Source organism: Heterodontus francisci, chromosome 14 (assembly GCF_036365525.1).
Source record: "Heterodontus francisci isolate sHetFra1 chromosome 14, sHetFra1.hap1, whole genome shotgun sequence".
In the NCBI taxonomy this organism is placed as follows: Eukaryota; Metazoa; Chordata; class Chondrichthyes; order Heterodontiformes; family Heterodontidae; genus Heterodontus; species Heterodontus francisci.
Window position 1 is genome coordinate 70710607 of NC_090384.1, and position 22541 is coordinate 70733147.

Here is a 22541-nt window from a genome sequence, read left to right on the forward strand (position 1 = left end):
ATATGATCTTTTCTATCGCTGTGGCACATTCTACCGTGCAGCATAACCACAGCCACTGCGGTGCAGTGTTGTGATTATCACGTGCATTTGTAGTGGGGCAAGATAGACATTCATCAGCTGCTCTTTTCTTGAGCTAAATCATGTTGTGTTTGGGTGGTACATTGAAGTGCAGACAGCCCAGAACTGGAATTGCTGGATAGCTTGAATTTCCTTTTCAAGGTGCTAAGGAGAATATAGTACATGTAACATTTTTTGTGTGATGAGGTGCTAATGTATTAACTAATCCATTTTTATTTGTTGACAGTACGATCCCTGCATGAAGTTTCTTTACATGAGGCAATTCGGTATGCTCCTGGCGACCCAGTAGAAAAGTGGCTAAATGATCTACTGTGCTTAGACTGTCTGAACATTCCTCGAATCATCTCAGGCTGCCCACTTCCAGAGATGTGTGATCTGTATCCACCATCTTATATATATTTTTATAGCTAGAAGTACTGAGGAACCTTGTTAATTAGTTAGAACTTCATGACTAATCAGAATGATAATCTCTGGGATTCATGTTCTCAAGTTGCTCTGTAATGCATTTAAATGTGTCTACTTCTCCTGGGTTTGAGCCCAAGTTACTGAGTGTTATATCTGTAGAGATCTGAAAGAAATTCTTGGGGTCAGAGATATAATGCTTACCATTCTAAAATTTTGACTTAGAAGAGACATGGATATTCTAGGGTACACACAGGAAAATTATATTTTGGGTATGGCCTACAAATAAATATCCCAGCCCAGAACCATTTTTGGATCTCGTATAGAAATGCTCCTGCAGTCTACACTAATTGCTTAAATCGTTAGGGATTTTTACCAAAATGTTAAAGTCTTGTAACATACTGTAATCCTGAGAAATGCCTGTATTTTGTCAATAATTCCCCTCTCATGCAAGAGGTTGTAGGAAAGGCTTTAACTATTGCATTGTTAAACAGAGAAATTTCAGGTTTGAGATTTTGTCTTAAAACTAGGTACATTGTCTGCGTTGTTGTCTTGGCCCATTTGGATACACACCTTGGAGTAGCATGGGCCACGTACAAAGTTAAATCAATGTTCTTGTTCATTTGCTTATATCTATGGAAACTATGGTTAGTAGCATGACTTGATCTGATTTATGATTTATCCCCCAGTGAGGTGACACCACTAAGAACTATCCTTTTCAAACATTCAGGTGCATTAAATTCAGACAGGGTAATCCACCGAGTATTATAAATGTAGATAGAATTGATTTAGCATACATTGTGTGTTGGTTTCTCTCGTGACTTTTTGCCTTCGTGGGCCACCACTGTAGTTGGAACACCCAGATGTAGATCCTTGGGCAGTCACTGGGACAGGTTTTACTGTTAATAAAACTGTTTTGATCACAGTTTCCAACCTTAACTGCTACTACAGCTACTGTGTGAACAGAGACACACTATTTTGTTACCACAAAGCATCTGAGGCCTTCCTGCATAGAATGATGTCTCTGTATGTGGCATCCCATTACAAGGTGAGGCTCTGTGTTACAAATTAATGTTCTAACTCTTATGATGACCAGCTTTGCTTGGAAGAACTATACTTTAAAATGCATTTGCAGAAGCTGTTCACCTGTTGTAACTTATTTGGCTTGTTTCTTCTAAAAAGTACTGTGAAGCATAAATATTCTGTACTTTAATTCATAAATGTTTAGAATATCTAGATGAATACTGAAGAATGTATATGCTTGAAAAGAGGTTGCCAGGAGTTGAGCACTGTGGAATGTTCCTCTATATTCAAGGCACCTGTTAATTCTTCATTGCCTATGAGCCCATAGCTGTGAAAGATATTGAGTTTTTTTTTTAAAAAGGCCTTTTTTCAATTCTTCACAGAACACCCCGAATGACCTTCAGTTACTTTCTGATGCTCCTGCTCACCAGCTTTTCTGCCTGCTCCCCCCGGTGCAGCCTACCCAGAATTCGCTGCCAGAAATACTTGCTGTCATTCAGGTAATGTAATCTGAGGGTCACTGATAAAGTATGCTTCCAGATGAAGATTATCCAACCAAATTCTGCAACATATTTGTTTTATATGCATGGCCAGATTTGTAGACCATTCTTTCTTCCATTTCAGTCCTTTTCTGTATCAATTAAGCTATCTGGCATACTTGGGGTGAAATTATAATATGATAGCACCCTTGCGTGGGCATCTTTTATATGAGATTATATTAAGCTCATGTCTCCATTACGAAGGTATTAAACATTTGTACACCAATATCACTCTGCAATTTGACCTCAGTTGTTTCTTTTTAGTCAAAAGGATAGCGTCACAGAGGCAGGCAGTGTATTTTCTCGAATGTTCTTCAGCTCAACTTCACTTTGAAACAAGCAGTAATAAAGGTCTGTCTTTCTGGATGCTGAAGGGTTGTAAATGAAATAACTTTGTACCATTTTTATCCATTTCTTAGTGGACATCAGTGCAAATTAATATTACCACAGTCATAGTTTGAGAAGCCATAAACAATAGAAAGGGGAACATTCCAGTCCTAGTTTTTTGGTCAAGTGTCAACTTCACACGATTGTCTGTGATCAGATGATTTACCCTATTCAGGTTTACACAGGCAAACTCTCACCTGTGTTCGGCCTTGCACTGGGAGTTTAGTGGGGAGGGAGAGAAGATACTTTTAAGAGTTGTTGATGTTGCCTGGTGGGATGTGGTTACTTAAAGCTGTATATATAGGGATATAAATTAATATATGGTCAAGAGATGGTGTGGTATAGGATTGGAATCCTTTTTTAAAAGTTAATTGGACGTGTAACTGTATAAGAGGTTGGACGAAACATTACTCTCCTTGTGTACTTACAGCTGGTCTTTGTACTTTTGGAAATACAGCAGTCCCTTAAAATTAGGCAGCTGTCATACTTGGTGCTAGTTGAGAGCAAAATGAGTTGCAGTAGTTGGCTTATGCTTACTGGGTTAATGCTCCAGTTCCTTGTGCATTTTCATACACCTTAGGATGTTTCTTTACATCAAAGATGTGCTAATAATGCAGGCAGACTTCATTCAGCGGTATGGTAACTGAATATTCACTTACATTCACCTGTGGGAAGTCTGTATAGCTTATACTAGACTTTAAGGACATGAATGAAGCATGCACTTGTGTTCCACTGACAGTGCTTCGTCTATGGTGCAGGTTGTCTGCAGGTGATCCTTGCAGCAGATGGAACAGATCTGTAAATGCCTCCCTGCATCTGTACACTTAATAATATGCTGTAACATACCTGTGGAGTCACTTTCCCATTGGTATTGTCAGGTACACCTGGCCTGCAGATATAGTTGGCAATCTGGTCTGGTCTGCTTATCTCTCTGACATGCCTTCTTTCATCTACCATGTAAAATACAAATAATGAAAAATGCAGCTATGCAGAAAGATCGGATAGGCTCGGGTTGTTCTCCTTGGAACAGAGAAGACTGAGCGGAGATCTGATTGAAATGTACAGATTGTGAGGGACTTGGATAGAGTGGATGTGAAGGGCCTATTTACATTAGCAGAGAGGTCAGTGACTAGGGGCATAGATTTAAAGTGATTGGTAGAAAGATTAGAGGGCAGATGAGGAAAAGTTTTTTTCACCCAGAGGGTGGTGGGGGTCTGGAATACACTGCCTGAAAGTATCGTAGAGGCAGAAACTTTCAACTCATTTGAAAGGTGTCTGGATATGGATATGCACCTGCACTTGGATCTGCAGGGCTACGGACCAAATGCTGGAAAGTGGAATTAGGCTCGGTCGCTCATTTTCTGGTCGTCGTAGATACAATGGGCCAAATGGCCTTTTTCTGTGCTGTAAATTTTCTATGATTGTACTGTGATTTGGGCTTTCAAAGCATTAAGGAAACAATGACTTACCGAAGGGCACTGCATCTTAATATAGCTTACAGTTCGATGCTGTAGTGCACCTGAAGTGGAGTGAATGTTGGTATTGTGAGAGATGCTACAAATCCCACTTTCTTCAAAGATCCTTATTATGTACTAACACTGGAAGTACAAGTCAATTTTTTCTTTGCCTTCACCAGGTGTCGCTTGAGGGAGAGATCTCTCGTCAGTCTGTAATGAACAGCCTCTCCCGTGGGAAGAAAGCATTTGGAGATCTCATTCCCTGGACTGTGTCAGAGCAGGTAAGATGGTGGACACTGTGTATCTCTAGTGCTTGACTGTTCCATTTGACAGACTGCAGAAGACTTGATGTGAAGATTCACACAATTTTGTGTCATGGATGACTATGCAGGAAAGTCCAAATATTAGGAGCTTAAGAGCATAAATAGTAGTAGGCATAGGCCATTTAGTACGACCATGGCTGATCTACTTCAGTTATATCTTCCCATACCATGTTCACATTCCTTGATTCCCTTCGTACCCAAAGGCCTGTTAAACTCTCTGTCTTGAATATAGATGACTGAGCATCCACAGCTCTTTGGGTGAGTGAATTCCAAAGGTTTGCAACTGTGAGTGAATAGAGTTCTTCTCATCACAGTCCTAAATTGCCAACTCCTTATTCTGAGACTCTGACCCCCTAGTTGCAGACTCCCCGGACAAGGGAGACATCCAGCATCTATCTTGGCAAACCCCTAAGAATTGTATATGTTTCAATAAAATCACCTTTCTTCTGAACTCTAGGGATATAGGCCGAGTATAATCAATTTCCTCAGAGGACAATCCCCTCATCCCAGGAATCAGTCTGGTGAACCTTTGTTGCACTTTGGATTGTGATATATATTGTGATATACTTGAACAAATCAACGATTCTCGGAAGACCGCCATCATTAACAGCGAGCTCAGTAGACTCAATGTGGACATTGCAACTTCAGGAGCCACGCCTCCCTGCGAGCGGATCTCTAAGAGAGCAAGACTACACCTTCTTCTGGCAGGGTAGGGACCCTGAAGAACCAAGACAGCATGGAGTGGGCTTCGCCATCAGAAACTCTTGACTCAGCATGATAGAGCCACCCTCAAATGGCTCGGAACGCATACTGTCCATCCGACTGCTCACCGCCTCTGGTCCACTACACCTACTCAGCATCTATGCTCCAACACTCTGCTCCCCACCTGAAGCTAAAGACCAGTTCTACGAGGAACTCCATAATATCATTAGTAGCATCCCCAATACCGAACATCTGTTCCTGCTGGGGGACTTTAATGCTAGGGTTGGGGCTGACCATGACTCATGGCCCTCCTGCCTTGGGCACTATGGCATTGGAAGGATGAATGAGAATGGACAGAGACTGCTTGAGTTGTGTACCTATCATAACCTCTGCGTCACCAACTCGTTCTTTCATACTAAACTCTGTCACCAGGTTTCTTGGAGGCACCCAAGATCACATCGTTGGCACCAGCTGGACCTCATCGTTACAAGCGAGCCTCTTTAAACAGCTTTCAAATCACACGCAGCTTCCACAGTGAGGGCTGCGACACCGACCACTCCATGGTGTGCAGCAAGGTTAGACTCGAACCAAAGAAACTGCATCACTCCAAGCAGAAGGGCCGCCTGCGCATCAGCACTAGCAGAATTTCTTGTCCACAGCTGTTACATAAGTTTCTAAATTCACTTGAAAAAGCCCTTCAAAACACTCCTACAGGGGATGCAGAGACCAAGTGGGCCCACATCAGAGACGCCATCTATGATTCAGCAATGACCACCTATGGCAAACGTGTGAAGCAGAATGCAGACTAGTTTCAATCTCACTTTGAAGAGCTGGAACCTGTCATTGCCGCTAAGCGCATTGCACTGCGGAACTACAAGAAGGCCCCCAGCAAGTTAACATCCGTAGCACTTAAAGTAGCCAGAAGTACTGCACAAAGAACAGCCAGGCGCTACAGCAAATGACCACTGGCAACACCTATGCAGTCATAGTCAGCTGCCCTCTGACACTGGAAACATCAGAGGAATGTATGATGGCATTAAGAGAGCTTTTGGGCCAACCATCAAGAAGATCGCCCCCCTCAAATCTAAATCAGGGGACACAATCACTGACCAACGCAAGCAAATGGACCGCTGGGTGGAGCACTACCTAGAACTGTACTCCAGGGAAAATGTCACTGAGACCGCCCTCAATGCAGCCCAGTCTCTGCCAGTCATGGATGAGATGGACATACAGCCAACAAAATCGGAACTCAGTGATGCCATTGATTCTCAAGCCAGCGGAAAAGCCCCTGGGAAGGATGGCATTACCCCTGAAATAATCAAGAGTGCCAAGCCTGCTATACTTTCAGCACTCTATGAACTGCTTTGCCTGTGCTGGGACGAGGGAGCAGTACCACAGGATATGCGTGATGCCAATATCATCACCCTCTAGAAGAGCAAGGGTGACTGCAACAACTATGGAATCTCCCTGCTCAGCATCGTGGGGAAAGTCTTCACTCGAGTCGCTTTAAACAGGCTCCAGAAGCTGGCTGAGCGTGTCTACCCTGAGGCACAGTGTGGCTTTCGAGCAGAGAGATCGACCATTGACATGCTGTTCTCCTTTCGCCAGCTACAGGAGAAATGCCGTGAACAATAGATGCCCCTCTACGTTGCTTTCATTAATCTCACCAAAGCCTTTGAGATCTCAGCAGACGTGGTCTCTTCAGACTACTTGAAGATCGGATGTCCACCAAAGCTACTAAGTATCATCATCTCATTCCATGACAATATGAAAGGCAGAATTCAGCATAGCGGCGCCTCATCAGACCCTTTTTTTTCCTATCCTGAGTGGTGTGAAACAGGGCTATGTTCTCGCACCTACACTGTTTGGGATCTTCTCCCGATTGCTGTCACATGCATTCAAGTCTTCAGAAGAAGGAATTTTCCTCCACACAAGATCAGGTGGCAGGTTGTTCAACCTTGCCCGTCTAAGAGCGAAGACCAAAGTACGGAAAGTCCTCATCAGGGAACTCCTCTTTGCTGACTATGCTGCATTAACATCTCACACTGAAGAGCGTCTGCAGAGACTCATCGACAGGATTGCGGCTGCCTGCAACGAATTTGGCCTCAAGAAAACAAACATCATGGGACAGGACATCAGAAATGCTCCATCCATCCATATCGGCAATCACACTCTGGAAGTGGTTCAAGAGTTCACCTACCTAGGCTCAACTATCACCAGTAACCTGTCTCTAGATGCAGAAATCAACAAGTGCATGGGAAAGATTTCCACTGCTATGTCCAGACTGGCCAAGAGAGTGTGGGAAAATGGCACACTGACACGGAACACAAAAGTCCGAGTGTATCAAGCCTGTGTCCTCAGTACTTTGCTCTATGGCAGCGAGGCCTGGACAATGTACGTCAGCCAAGAGCGATGTCTCAATTCATTCCATCTTTGCTGCCTCCGGAGAATCCTTGGCATCAGGTGGCAGGACCGTATCTCCAACACACAAGTCCTCGAGGCGGCCAACATCCCCAGCATATATACCCTACTGAGCCAGCGGCACCTGAGATGGCTTGGCCATGTGAGCCGCTTGGAAGATGGCAGAATCCCAAAGGGCACATTGTACAGCGAGCTCGTCACTGGTATCAGACCCACTGGCCGTCCATGTCTCCGCTTTAAAAACGTCTGCAAACGCGACATGCAGTCCTGTGACATTGAACACAAGTTGTGGGAGTCAGTTGCCAGTGATCGCCAGCGCTGGTGGGCAGCCATAAAGGCAGGGCTAAAGTATGGCGAGTCGAAGAGACGTGGCAGTTGTCAGGAAAAAAGACAGAAGCGCAAGGGGAGAGCGAACTGTGTAACAACCCCAACAACCAATTTTTATCTGCAGCACCTGTGGAAGAGTCTGTCACTCTGGAATTAGCCTTTATAGCCACTCCAGGCACTGCTTCACAAACCACTGACCACCTCCAGGCGCTTATCCATTGTCTCTCGAGGCAAGGAGGCCAAAGAAGAAGATATTTGAACAAATTAACATTGAAAGGGAGGCGTTATTAGTGGGCTTAAAAGTGGATAAATCCCCAGACCCAGATGAGATGTATGCTATGTGAGGCAAGGGAGGAGATTGCAGGGGCTCTGACGCAAATTTTCAACGCCTCTCTGGCTACAGGAGAGGTGTCAGAGGACTGGAGGACAGTGAATGTGGTACCACTATTCAAGAAGAGTAGTAGGAATAAACCAGGTAATTACAGGCCAGTGAGTTTAACATCAGTGGTAAGGAAACTATTAGAAAAAATTCTGAGGGACAGGATTAATCTCCACTTGGAGAGGCAGGGATTAATCAGGGATAGTTAGCATGGCTTTGTCAAGGGGAGATCATGTCTAACAAATTTGATCGAACTTTTCGAGGCAGTGACCAGGTGTGTAGATGAAGGTAAAGCAGTTGATGTAGTCTACACGGACTTCAGTAAGGCTTTTGATAAGCTCCCGCACGGGAGATTGGTCAACAAGGTAAGAGCCCATGGGATCCAGGGCAATTTGGCAAATTGGATCCAAAATTGGCTTCGTGGCAGGAAGCAGAGGGTGATGGTTGAGGGTTGTTTTTGCGATTGGAAGCCTTTGACCAGTGGTGTACTTCAGGGATCATTGCTGGGACCCTTGCTGTTTGTAGGGTACATTAATGATTTAGACGTGAATATAGGAGGCATGATCAGTAGGTTCGCAGATGACACGTAAATTGGTAGTGTAGTGCATAGTGAGGAGGAAAGCCTTAGATTACAGGACGATATAGATGGGCGGAACAGTGGCAAATGGAATTTAATCCTGTGAAGTGTGAGGTGATGCATTTTGGGAGGACGAATAAGGCAAGGGAATATACAATGGATGATCGGACCCTAGGGACTACAGAGGGTCAGAGGGACTTTGGTGTACTTGTCCACAGATCACTGAAGGCAGCAGCACAGATAGATAAGGTGGTTAGGAAGACATGGAATACTTGACTTTATTAGCCGAGGCATAGAATATAAGAGCAGGGAGGTTATAATGGAGCTGCATAAAATGCTAGTTTGGCCACAGCTGGAGTACTGTGTACAGTTCTGGTCACCACACTATAGGAAGGATGTGATTGCACTGGAGAGGGTGCAGAGGAGATTCACCAGGGTGTTGCCTGGGCTGGAGCATTTCAGCAATGAAGAGACTGGATATCTAGGGTTGTTTTCCTTGGAGCAGAGAAGGCTGAGGAGGGACATGAGTGAGGGGCGGCGCAGTGGTTAGCACCGCAGCCTCACAGCTCCAGGGACCCGGGTTCGATTCCGGGTACTGCCTGTGTGGAGTTTGCAAGTTCTCCCTGTGTCTGCGTGGGTTTTCTCCGGGTGCTCCGGTTTCCTCCCACAAGCCAAAAGACTTGCAGGTTGATAGGTAAATTGGCCATTATAAATTGTCACTAGTATAGGTAGGTGGTAGGGAAATATAGGAATAGGTGGGGATGTTTGGTAGGAATATGGGATTAGTGTAGGATTAGTATAAATGGGTGGTTGATGTTCGGCACAGACTCGATGGGCCGAAGGGCCTGTTTCAGTGTTGTATCTCTAATCTAAAAAAAAAAAATTATGAGGGGCATAGATAGGAAGAAACGTTTTCCCTTAGCGGAGGTGTCAATAACCAGGGGGCATAGATTAAAGGTAAGGGGCAGGAGGTTTAGAGGGGATTTGAGGAAAAAACTTTTTACCCAGAGGGTGGTTGGAATCTGGAACACACTGCCTGAAGGGGTGGTAGAGGCAGGAACCCTCACAATACTTAAGTATTTAGATGAGCACTTGAAACGCTATAGCATACAAGGCTACTGTCCAAGTGCTGGAATATGGGATTAGAAAAGGTAGGTGCTTGATGGCTGGCACAGACACAATGGGCTGAAGGGCCTGTTTCTGTGCTGTATAACTCCATCACTCTATGACTGTACAGTTGCTCTAAGACCTTCCTTGGTTTAGCAGATCAAAACTGTACATAGTACACCCATAGATTACATAGTAATCTCGGCAAGGCTGCATATAATTTCAGTAAGACCTCTACAGTTATACTCCTATCCCCTTGTAATAAAAGCCAACATACCATTTGTTTTTTCTAGTTTCTTGCTGTCCCTGCATGTTAGTCTTTTGATTTGTGTACAAGGCGACCCAGATTGGTAGAACTCTGATAGCCAGGCAGTGAAGGATAGAACACTGGAGCTCAGTCTTTATACACATAACTTTTATTTGCAGCGACATAGATTACATATCGTGCACCTTCAACAATCCCTTTCAACCTGCTCCTATATTGAGTACAGATGAGTCCCAAATTATTACTAGCTCCATGAATACAATTGACACCCAATTGATATACAGTTAACACAAATCCCTCTAGATATCAACATTTCCCAGTGTCTCACTTTTTTTTTTAAAATTGTTTTATTTCCTGCCCCGTTTTTCCTACGAAAGTGGATAACTTCACATTCTCCACATGATCCACCTGCAATGTTCTTGCCAGTCACTTGTTTAAATCCTTTTTAGCGTCTTTCTGTCCTCCTCACAGCAAACTTTCCCACCTAATTTTGGTATTGTCAGCAAACTTGGTTATATTGCACTCTGTCCCTTCATCTAAGTCATTGATAAGAGATTGTAAACAGCTGATGCTCAAGCACTAATTTTTACAGTACTTCACTAGTTACAGCCTGTTGGTCAAAAATTATAACTCTGTTGGCCGTATCTATTTTCAATATATTTACTCCTACAAAGCATATCAACAAATTTCCTGAGTCTGTGATTGAATTCCTTTAGTGGTTCAGGATTTCATGCTTTCCTCAGGTAAGACTTCAGTGCTTTCCTGTTGGCATGCTAGCTGGTGATTTTAGAATGACCAAATGTATGTGCCCAATGAGTATTGTATTCTTATTTTAAGTTTCTCTTTCCCTCAAATTTTTTTCCCATTTCCCCCTGCTCCTCTTGAATGCAGTAATGCTGCGATTTAGTTGCCACAGGCCCCATTACTCTTCTCACCCAAACAGCCATTCTTCATGCCCACTATAAAATGTTGGCAGACTGTTCAAGTGTGGCGATTATCTCATTAAAACTGATCCTGTTCTCACTCTGCATTCATAAACATGCAGTTTTTACTAGGGATTAGAGGTAGTGATTGGGAAACCTTTGCTTTGCCTCACCTCCCTTCCCTTTCTTGGCTGAAATCAGATACATTGTCACAGCAGGGATTCAACCTGGGGCCTTCTGCTCAGTGGCACAGGGCAGTGCCTTCACTCATTAAATTATTGGGGAACTTGTTTTGTGTTGTGCTCTATAAACTAAAGGGGAAACTTTAACTTTATTTAACTGGCTCATCTTCCTGCAAGTTCCAATCCAATAAATGTAAGGAATGGACCTCCTGATTATTAAGTTACAGGTGTTACAGGTTACTAAACAGTACTTTTTTTTATAGTTTCAGGATCCTGACTTTGGAAGCTTGTCTGGAGGACGTATTGTTCGAATTGCAGTACACCCAGATTACCAAGGGGTAATCAAGTCTTTTTCCCTAAAGGAGGAATATTAAAATGTCTTCATTTATCTGGTTGTGCACTTATCTCAAAATCTGCTGCATAATTTATTGTAAACGAGTGTTGAATAGTGTCCATGTGAATGGTACATGTCTTTTTTTAAAAATAACAAATTTATTTTTCATTTTGGTGAGCTGCTGGAAAGTTGATTCTCCAATATTGAGTTAGGGATGTTGCTATTTATAAATAAAGCATGTTTATACTTCCATTGTACAACCTCTCATCGTAGGTTCATATACCATATTCTTGTAGCTCCCGCAGGCAGTTTTGTGTCTCTGTCCATTAGGAGCTAAGTTGAAATTTTTCCCAGTCTTTGCAATTAAAATGTTTGGTAGACAGCTAAGAGGTTGGCCAGGATTTTACAGTAGTAACGACGATGAAATTGTCAGCTTTCACCATCATTGCTCCTCTGAAACTGACGACAATTTCTGGAGTCCATATATGTACAATTAAACACAGAAATCTAGAAGTTTCATTCAGTGATGCAACACTTTTCCAGAGGGTGTATTGTTGAATTTCCCCTCCAGAGTTCAAACAATTGGAAATCATTGAATTGGAAGGAACTTCCACTTTTGCTCTCAGTCTTGGAGTCATTGTGGCAAAAAGGGAGGGCATTCAGCCGATCAAGTCCATGCCAGCTCTTTAGAGCAGTCCAGTCAGTCCCCTTCTCCCACTTTATTCTTATAACCCTGCAAGTTCATTTCCCTCAAGTGCCAATCCAATTTCCTTCTGAAATCATTGATTGTCTCTGTTTCCACCATCCTTGTAGGCAGCAAGTTCCAGATCACTACCACTCATCGTGTTTAAAAAAAAAGTTCTTCCTCACATTCCCTCATGCGTCTCTTGCCCAAAACCTTAAATCTGTGACCCCTAGTGCTTGTACCATCAGCTGATGGGAACAGATTTTTATTTCGTCTACCTTATCTAAACCTGTCATAATCTTGTACACCTCAACCTCCTTTGCACCAAGGAGAACAACCCCAGCTTCTCCAACCTAACCTTGTCACTAAAATCCCTTATCCCTGGAACCATTCTAGTAAACCTCCTCTGTATCCTCTCAAGGACCCCCCACGTCGTTCCTAAAGTTGCTGTTAAAATGCTTGAAAATGCTTGCACCTTGTTGAATGAGGTATAACTGAATTTTTAATGGTGTACTGTGTTCATAATTACTGCCATAAACCTTTCTTCTGGCCCTAAAAAAAAAACTAATTTTATGTTCGTGGAATGTCAAATTTTTCCATTATGATTTTTAAAAACTACACGCTTTTTAAAAAAAAGTTTGTTTATAGTATTTCAGCTTCTACCATAATCCCATGTGTATGTCCCAATAATTTCACTCTGTAAAAGTTTAAATTTAAAAGTGAAAGGAATTCGGTGGTTTTTACTTCCTGGTTTGCTGCCTATGCGAATACTTAAGTGTGATTGGCTGCTTACCCTGCTTGATGACATCACTGTTGGTAGACGCCTGGAGATCCCCTTGACTGATATCAGGAACAAACTTTCATTGGGGAAGTCCGTGCCTGAGAGATCATTTGATCTTTGCGGGTAGCTTTCTTCAAGATCAGCGGCAAGTGTCGTTAGTTCACCGCTAACCGCAAAGTCCAACCCACTGCTTTCATTGCTTCAGTAAGTGCTGCATTTAAACTTATCTCACAGCTAACACTCTGTGTTGCCCACTGTGCTGCTTTATCATGTCATTGACAATGTCATCAACCCCATCCACCCAGGACCCCATACACCCAGAAGAGCACTTCCTGCATGTGAGCTAGTGAGGTCCATTTGTGTTGAAGAATTGTGTCTCCAAGAATTGTGTTGAACCCACGCAAGCTTAATTAAAGTTTTCAGTAGCCAAAGGAGAACAGATTGATTTTTAATTGACTGTATTCAAATTGAATGTGAGAAGAATGGATACAACCAAATCATTCCCTTAAGGGTTTCAAACTTTTAAGTACTAATTCCACAATTACAGGCATCAAAATGTAATTATTGTTTGCAATAATCCGTTAAAGTCTATTTGTCATTTTTTTTTCCTATTTTGTTCCTATGGCTAGATGGGCTATGGAAGCCGAGCTATAGAGTTGCTACAAATGTATTACGAAGGGAAATTCCCCTGTCTAGAGGAGCAAGAGAACCATAAATCTACCGAGATAACCACCGTCAGCAGTGAGGTATGGAGAGATTGAGTTTACAATTTCAACTGACAGTAGAATTGTTTAAAGGAATTTTACTTTACTTTATTCATTCAGACCTGAATTGTTAAGCCTGGAGAATCTCTTACCCATTTCTTTGCAGGTTTATGAATATTATTAGCCAATGTAACATATTGTCACTGGACTTCAATAACTTCAGAAAGACTCTAACCATTGGGTTTTACGTTGGTTGAATATTTTGCTTGTTTTCTGCTCCCTTGATGCCATTGACTCCTGTGGTGTATGTTTCCCTCGGTACCTTTTGGTAATTCTTCCCTATAAACATTAAGATTTTCTCCTTACTGTGGGTGGATGCTGAGGTCAATTATAGCTGGATTCCCAACTTTTCTGTTTGATGACCCCACCCCTACCCATGTTATACAATTTTTGTAACACAATCAAGCGTATTATCTGTATAAAAATTAGTTATACAATTAAAAATATATAATTTATTTTTACTTGATGTTGAGCAACAATTCTGTAAAGACGAGGAGATATCTTCAACAAGCACATGCGTGTGTCATGGCCAATGTTCATCCAGGCTCCATACTTTGTTTTCATTGTCATTGCTGAAAATCCAGCATCGTGTAAGTAGGTTGTACTAAATATGAACAAAACATTGAGTGCTGCTGAAGGAGCAGTGCTGATTTCAGCACAGAACTCGCATCAAATTATCTCCAGCGGCATTTCACTGAACTTGATTCTGAGGCAGCTGTCTGATGAAATGTCAGTGAGCTCTGCTAAAGCTTTGATAGGACAGACAGATAGGCAGTTTAGCTTCACAATTCTCACTAAAGAAGTTTGTAGCCCACAGGCGTGTAACAGACTGTTCCATTGTGAGTTCTGGAAATTAAGTATTAAATTTGTTGCATCGACCAGAAAGATGAGCTTCCAACTCTTTTTTTTGACTGCGTCAATGCCAATGTTTTTCTTCTTGAATGAAAGAATGTAAGAGCTTAAATATATCTGTAGTTCCTTCCACGCCCACACCCCACCCTGCCCCAGTCAAGAACTTTGCAGACTTGCAGTTTCCTTGAGAATGTGTCAATTCTTTCAAGTTGGGCAAGAAAAAAGTTCTCCAAGCTTGCATAGTTTTATTCAGCTTATTCATTTCACTATGTGTGCAAGGTAACCTAGTTTAGTCAGTCATTATTCAGCAACTTGGCCAGTTTAGGTTTCTTATCAGCTAAAAAGGAAAGTATCTCTTCCCGAAGAGGAAATATATGGGTAAGCATTCAGTTGCAAGATAGCCATCTCACCTCTATGCATAAGCACGGTATTGTGCTCTGCATCCACTTTCTCCCAAAGTGCAGCAAAACACCTAGGGCTGAACTTTCAAACAGCCGCAGAGGTGGGCGCCCACAATTTCCTGCAACTGACCGGTGTGCCGGTCTCCTGCCATGGTCCCTCCTCCAGGCTATTTTCATTGTCGGGTGGTTCGGGGCGGGGGGATGGGTGGGGGGGGTTGCTGGCAACCCACCTGCAAATAACTGGTCTCTTAGCCATTCAGCAGAAGCTGACTGGCATTTTCCAGTCAGCATGTGGGCTCGTCAGTGAGGCTGAAACACAGCCAAGGGATTGAGGTGGCCTTCCAGTGGCAGACCAACTGGGCCAGCATTCCATCCACCTGGGGAACCACCCAGCCCCGCACCCGCCAAAGCTGTTGTGCTACTGCTGCAGGCGCTGGCCATCCAGAGGAGGGATTGTTACTCCACGATGGTTGCTGCCAGCTGTGGCCTTTTTCTGTGCTCAAAATTATTTAAATCTCTTCAGAGGCACCTCTTTGGTCTCCGTCCCCCCACTTGCTTTGGGAGCTCCCACCTCTGACAGTGGGGCTGCCAATGTATCATTGCTGTAGGGTCTCCTATTGGCCCTCAAACCTCAGGAGCCCACCTGCTGTCTTCATTTAGACAGTGAATGCGCAACCTGGCCACTAATTGATCTGCTCTTCAAAAATTGCATCAAGCGCCGATGCGAGATTGGGACCCAGAAAATCACCCGATGCCGAGGTCCCAAACCCAGAACAAAAATTCAGCCTCTGCAGTTCATTCCTCTAGATTTAAGAAAGTCAATGACTTTTGACTACTGTGTAGAGGACACTGTGAAACCTTGTTCAGTATCTTTTGCACAAAGCACCTCTTGGTGTTAGAAAGTAATGTGTTCAAATAGCATGAGGAGCAATGGCTTTTGATTTTTGCACAACATGCAAAATGCTTTCCAGCGTTGCTAAAGTCCCAACAATGCCCACCCCAATGCAGTTTAACCAGCTGATTTCTGCTAATTCATGAAATCATCCAACAGTTCAAAAGTATTGTTGTTTTGAGTTTTTTGCAAAGAGAAAAATCATCTTTTATTTCCTATTCCACACACAACGAACATAGATGAGTAAATGGGACATGTTAGAAATGCCTGGGATTCATCAAGCATGTAACAAAGTTATTGCCCATCGCTGATCAGTGCACTGCAACAATGTCTTCTGACATTAAACCAATCCACCGTTTGACAAAGTAATTTGATACTGGACCTTTTTTTACCATCTGTCATCTGCTATCCATACATTTCCCTTACGATTTCAATGGCACATAGCGTTATCAACTCCTCAGCAAACATTTTTTTTGCTTTAGCAATTTTCTGCGACATGAAATAGGATGAGACTGCAAGCTTTTCATCAGATGGTTGTGGATTACGTCACTGCTTTAATACTGACCATTTTGATTTAACCTTTTGCTCAAAAAAAATCAAATGTTGCATGTCCTTTATATATGCAATTAAATGTCTTGATAATTTGGAAGGTCTCAAAGATTCATTGGAAAGTACTTCTGCACAAAATACACACTGCTTTTTATGTGTATCGCCACTTCCAATACAAATAAAAACAAAATTCAAGTAGCTGTCTTCGTATTCCCTTAATTTTGCAGGGTTTATGCGGCCTTGTTTTTTACTCTCACCTCCACCTCCTTGGTGTTCTTCAGCCCTTACAGTTGAACTTGTTGAAGGAAGTTCGGTATCATTGCTTCTGTGGGTTTTGTTGCTTTGAAACTAATGGGCGCATTAATTTTATCTGTGTATCTGATATTTATTGTGAGAGTTAAAACAAATTTTCTTTGTAAATATTCATGCTATTCCTGAAATAGCTCTATTACACCTTCTGTATAAGAAGAATTTATTAAGCCTTAAATTTGCATTATGTGCCATTTGTTGTCCAAAGTCTACTCTGCCCCATCAACCATTTTTCTTACCAGGAAATAGAACCATGGAAAAGTTATGGCACAGAAAGAGGCCATTCAGCCCATTGTGTCTGTGCCAGCTGAAAAAAACTAGCTGCCCAGTCTAATCCCACCTTCCAGCACCTGGTCCGTAGCCTTGCAGGTTACAGCACTTCAGATGCAGGTCAAGGTACCTTTTAAATGAGTTTAGGCTTTCTGCCTCCACCACCGATCCGGGCAGTGAATTCCAGACATCCACTACCCTCTGCGTGAAAAGGTTTTCCCTCATGTCCCCTCTAATCCTTCTACCGATCACCTTAAATCTGTGCCCCTTGGTAATTGACCGCTAGGCCTTTCGTAATTTTGTACACCTCAATTAAGTCCCCTCTCAGCCTTCTCTGTTCCAAGGAAAACAACCCTAGCCGATCCAATCTTTCCTCATAACTACAGCTTTCAAGCCTTGGCAACATTCTTGTAAATCTCCTCTGTACTCTCTCCAGAGCAATTATATCCTTCCTGTAATGTGACCGGACCCGGAGAGGGATGATGCAAACATTGTAGTTAAAAAAGAGGAGTGTGAAATATTAGATACAATAAGCATAATGAATGAGGAAGTACTAGAGGGTCTGACATCCTTAAAAATGGATAAATCACCAGGGCCAGATGGATTGTATCCCAGGCTGTTAAGGAAGCTAGGGAGGAAATAATGGATGCTCTGAGGATCATCATCAAATCCTCACTAGGAAATGAACCAGGAGAAACAAGCAGTGTTCACTACAAGCTCGTTTTGTGCACACTTGGTCAGAATGTACTAAAATTCCAGGTCCATGTTCTCCATTTTGGAAACAGAACTTCCTATTAGTTCGATACCAAATCCCAACAGGGTGAAAGCCAGTGCTTGTACCAATAACAGAGGTGCATGACGTGAGAGAAATGAAAGAAATAAACCGGCCCTGGAGTGACGTTCTGCTCCTGACCTCATCTCCATAAATCCTTCAGTGACAAAGGCAGCCCTCTCTTTCCTCCTCCCCAATGCCTTCGCAAATAGGGGTGGTATGGTCTCAAAGGAAACGAGCACCCAAGCTAGGCTTGTCCATCCAGCATAAGCACATGGACGTGAATATAAACCTCCTAGTCTGAGAACACAAGAAATAGAAGCAGGAGTAGACTATGTGGCCCATCAAGCCTACTCCATCATTCAATATGATCGTGGCTGATCTTAGCATCGACTCCACTTTTCCGCCCGCTCACCATATCCCAAGAAAAACAATGTGACCTTCAGCTATTGTATTAGCTCAGGCAGAAGACACTGAAGGAGAGAATCTCACCCAGTCCTACATACATACGAACATATGAACTAGGAGCAGGAGTAGGCCATTTGGCCCTTCGAGCCTGCTCAACCATTCTATAAGATCATAGCTGATCTGTTTGTGGACTCAACTCCACCTCCCTGCCTACCCCCGATACCCTTTGATTCCCTTGTTTGGCAAGAATCTGTCTACCTCTGCCTTAAAAACATTCAGTGACCCTGCCTCTACTGCTCTCCAGGGAAGAGAGTTCCACAGACCCATGATCTTCAGAGAAGAAAATTCTCATTTATCTCTGTCTTAAATGGGAGACCCTTTATTTTTAAACTGTGCCCCCTAGTTTTGATCTCTCCCACAAGGGGAAACATCGTTTCAACATCCACCCTGTCAAGTCCACTCAGGATCTTATTTTTCAATGAGATCACCTCTCATCCTTTTGAACTCCAATGAATACAGACCCAACCTGTCCAACCTTTACCCATAAGATAACGCTCTCATCCCAGGAATCTGTCGAGTGAACCTTCTCTGAACTGCTTCCAATGCAATTACAGAGTCATAGTTACATTGAGTCACAGAGTTACACAGCACAGAAACAGGCCCTTCAGCCCACCGAGTCTGTGCCGACCAACAACCACCCATTTATACTAATCCTACATTAATCCCATATTCCCTACCACATCCCCCCCCCTCCCCCATTCTCCTACCATCTACCTACACTAGGGGTCATTTACAATGGCCAATTTACCTATCAACCTGCAAGTCTTTCTTCAAGCATCTAACTATTCTAATCCCATTTTCCAGCACTTGGTCCGTATTCTTATATCCTTTCTTAAGTAAGGAGACCAAAACTGTACACAATGCTCTAGATGTGGTCTCACCAATGCCCTGTACAATTGTAGCAAAACATTTCTACTTTTATATTCCATTTCCCTTGCAATGACAACATTGCATTTGCCGCCTTAATCACTTTCTGTTTCTGTATTTTGTGTTTTGTGTACTAGGACATCCAGATCCCTCTGCATCTGAGTTCTGCAAACTTTCTCCATTTAAATATGTTACTTTTCTACTTTTCTGCCCAAAGTGGACAAATTCACACTTTCCCACATTATACTCCAATCCTGATTATTACAGCCCCGCCACAGGCCCAGAGACTAGAAAGTCTCTCTTTAGCTATTTCCTCCCCCCCCCCCCCACCATTTTTCAAGGCCACGTGGTGTGTGTGCTATCTCCATTGATGGCACCCATCCCCATCTCAAACCCCAGTTTAATCGGGAAAAATCTCGAATGCGTCAGTGGCTTCCAACCGACACAGGATGGCTCTGCATAAGGGGAAAGGAAAGGGTTGAAAGGAAGACTCGTGCTACCTCAGCTCACACAACAACTCGTGAATTTCCCCAACCCAACTTATTTTATTCTTAAAATCTAAAAGCAAAATACTGCGGATACTAGAAATCTGAAATAAAAACAGAAAGCACTGGAAATACTCAGCAGGTCTGGCAGCATCTATGGAGAGAGAAGCCGAGTTAACGTTTCAGGTCTGTGAACCTTCATCAGAACTGGCAAAAGTTAGAAATGTAATGAACTTTGAGCAAGTGAAAGGGGGAGGGGGGAAGCAGAACAAAAAGGAACGTGTGTGATAGGGCAGAGGGCAGGAGAGATTAATGACAGATGTCACAGAACAAAAAGGCAAAGGGAGTGATAGTAGTTGTAGTAAAAGACAAAGAATTAATCCAGAGTGTGTTAATGGCAGAATAATGAACAGCAAAAACATGAAAAACAGGTTTACGGCAGGCACATGGTTAAAAATAAAATAAATAAAATGACAGTCATGCTGTGAAATTGCTGAACTCAGTGTGCCTGTCTTAAACCTGTTTTACATGTTTTTGCTTTTGGACACAGCTGTTCATTATTTTACTGCTAACACTCGCTCTGGAGGACTAGTGCTTGGTCTTTTACTACAACTATAAGCACACACCCCTTTCTCACAAAAAACATTCCGGAAAGAGTGGGGAACCTAGTCTAAGTGAAAATGAAGAACTTAAAGAAAGTAGTAATAGTAAAGAAATAATACTGGAGAAATTAATGGGACAAAAAGATGACATCCCCTGGACTTAATGGCCTGCATATTAGGGTTTTAAAAGAAAAATAGTGGATGGATTGATTTTGATCTTCCAGAATTCCCGAGATTCTAGAACAGACTTGTGCATTGGAAAATAGCAAGCGTAACCCCGCTATTTAAGAAAGGAGGGAGAGAGAAAACGGTAAACTATAGATCTGTTAGCCTGATAGTAGCAGCAGGATTAGGGACATAGTGACAGGACACCTAAAAAATCAAATGCTTAGGCACAGTCAGCATGGATTTATGAAAAGGAAATGGTGTTTCACAAATCTTAGTTTTTTTGATGTAACTAGCAGGGTAGATAAGGGGGAACCAATGGATGTAGTGTATTGGGATTTTCAAAAAGTATTTGATAATGTGCCATACAAGAGGTTATTACCCCAAATCCCATGAGCCCTTATTTTGTGTAATAGAATAGCATAGATTGAGGATTGGTTAATAGACAACAGAGTGCAAGAATAAATGGTTCATTTTTAGATAGGCAGATCATTGCTTTGGCCTCAGCTCTATATCAATAACTTAGATGAGGGGAATGAGTGTCGTGGATCCAAGTTTGCTGCTAATAAAAAGTTAGGTGGGAAAGTAAGCTGTAGGAGGCTGCAAAGGATTTATATGGGCTAAATAAGTGGGCAAGAACATGGCAGATGGAATATATTGTGGAGAAATGTGAAGTTATCACTTTGGTAGGAAAATTAGAAAAGCAGAGTTATTTTTTAAATGGTGAGAGACTGCAAAATGTTGGTATTCAGAGAGACCTAGATGACCTTGTACATGAATTGCAGAAAGTTAACATGCAAATGCAGCAAACAATTAGCAAAGCGAATGCTTTTATTAAAAAGCGATTGGAGTATAAGAGTAAAGAATTCTTACTACAGTTGTTTTGTCCTTGGTGAGACCACATTTGGAGTAGTGTACAGTTTTGATCCCCTTACCTAAGGAAGGATGTACTTACCTTAGAAGGTGTGCAACCAAGTTTCACTGGACTGATCCCTGGGATGAGCGGATTGACCCATGAGGATTTGACCTATATTCCCTCACGTTGAGAAGAATGAGAGGTGATCTAATTGAAGCATGTATAATTCTTAAGGGACTTGACAGGTTTGGTGCTGGGAGGATGTTTCCCCTGGCTGTGGAGTTTAGAACTAGGGTTCACAGTCTCAGAATAAGGGGTCAACCATTTAGGATTGAGATGAGAAGAAATTTCTTCATTCAAAGGATTGTGAATCTTTGGAATTCTTTACGCCAGAGAGCTGTGAATGCTCAGTCGTTGAGTATGTTTAAGACCGAGATTGACAAATATTTGGGTACTAAGGGAATTAAGGGGTATGGGGATGATGCAGGAGGTAGATTTGAGGTAGATCAACCATGATCTGTTGAATGGCAGAGCAGGCCTGAAGGGATGAATGGCCTACTCCACTGCTATTTATTAGCCTCAGGCTTGTCTGTTGAGTAAATTATTTCTGTATTCCCGAAATTTTTTCTTTCCTGTTTTTAGATCCTTCTTTCTCTGTTTTCCCCCCACAACCATGCCTTATTTCCTAGTTGCAGGCACCTTCCTACTTCAGTTCATGTTCCTGAGGTCAATCATTGAAGCATCCTGTTGACTTTGCCTTTTTCTCCTATTTTGCTATTCCTTTCTGTGAAGAAGTGCCTATTCTTAACATCATGGTTAAGATTAACAGCTTTGTGTGTAGGGTTTTTATTAGCTAATTACTATTCCAGTAGAAAAACTGGTTAACCCCTTTGAACTCTGTTGGAATGTACATTTGTTTAAAGCTGCACAGCCACTGCCTCCATAGAAATATTGTTTTTGTGAACGAACCTGAAGAATAATATGGTCCTGATTTATATCATAGTAAAATCTCCTTTTACTTAGGCTATAAGTTTACTAGAAGAGATGTTGTCTCCACGCAAAGACTTGCCACCATTACTGCTGAAACTCAGTGAACGACCAACCGAAAAGCTTGACTACCTGGGAGTCTCTTATGGACTCACCCCAAAGCTACTGAAGTAAGTTACAATGTCTGCTCAATAGGGCAGACATTTTTAAATATTTTATGGCTACTGACATGCTGGTCTATTTTTAGCATGTTACATTTTCCATTTTTATTGAGCCTTTTTATCTTTTGGTGATGTGGAAATTATTTGACTCTTAATTCATTTAAGGGATGCATGTTTTTCCCAAAATAAGTTATATTGATATTAACAATTTTTAAAAAGTTTACCAAATTTTATTCTATACTTACGGAC

At 42.4% G+C, this 22541-nt stretch overlaps 1 protein-coding gene across 3 annotated transcripts in view; it reads left to right on the forward strand.

The window, feature by feature from the left end:
* nat10 (N-acetyltransferase 10) overlaps positions 1 to 22541 on the forward strand; it is a 91129-nt gene that overhangs the window by 39483 nt on the left and 29105 nt on the right. For all 3 annotated transcript variants that reach the window (XM_068046429.1, XM_068046428.1, XM_068046430.1), the window contains exons 14-20: positions 305 to 455; positions 1432 to 1528; positions 1887 to 2003; positions 4066 to 4167; positions 11356 to 11430; positions 13522 to 13638; positions 22168 to 22301. In XM_068046429.1, coding sequence (XP_067902530.1) covers positions 305 to 455; positions 1432 to 1528; positions 1887 to 2003; positions 4066 to 4167; positions 11356 to 11430; positions 13522 to 13638; positions 22168 to 22301 — 793 coding nt within the window. The remainder of the gene's footprint in view (positions 1 to 304; positions 456 to 1431; positions 1529 to 1886; positions 2004 to 4065; positions 4168 to 11355; positions 11431 to 13521; positions 13639 to 22167; positions 22302 to 22541) is intronic.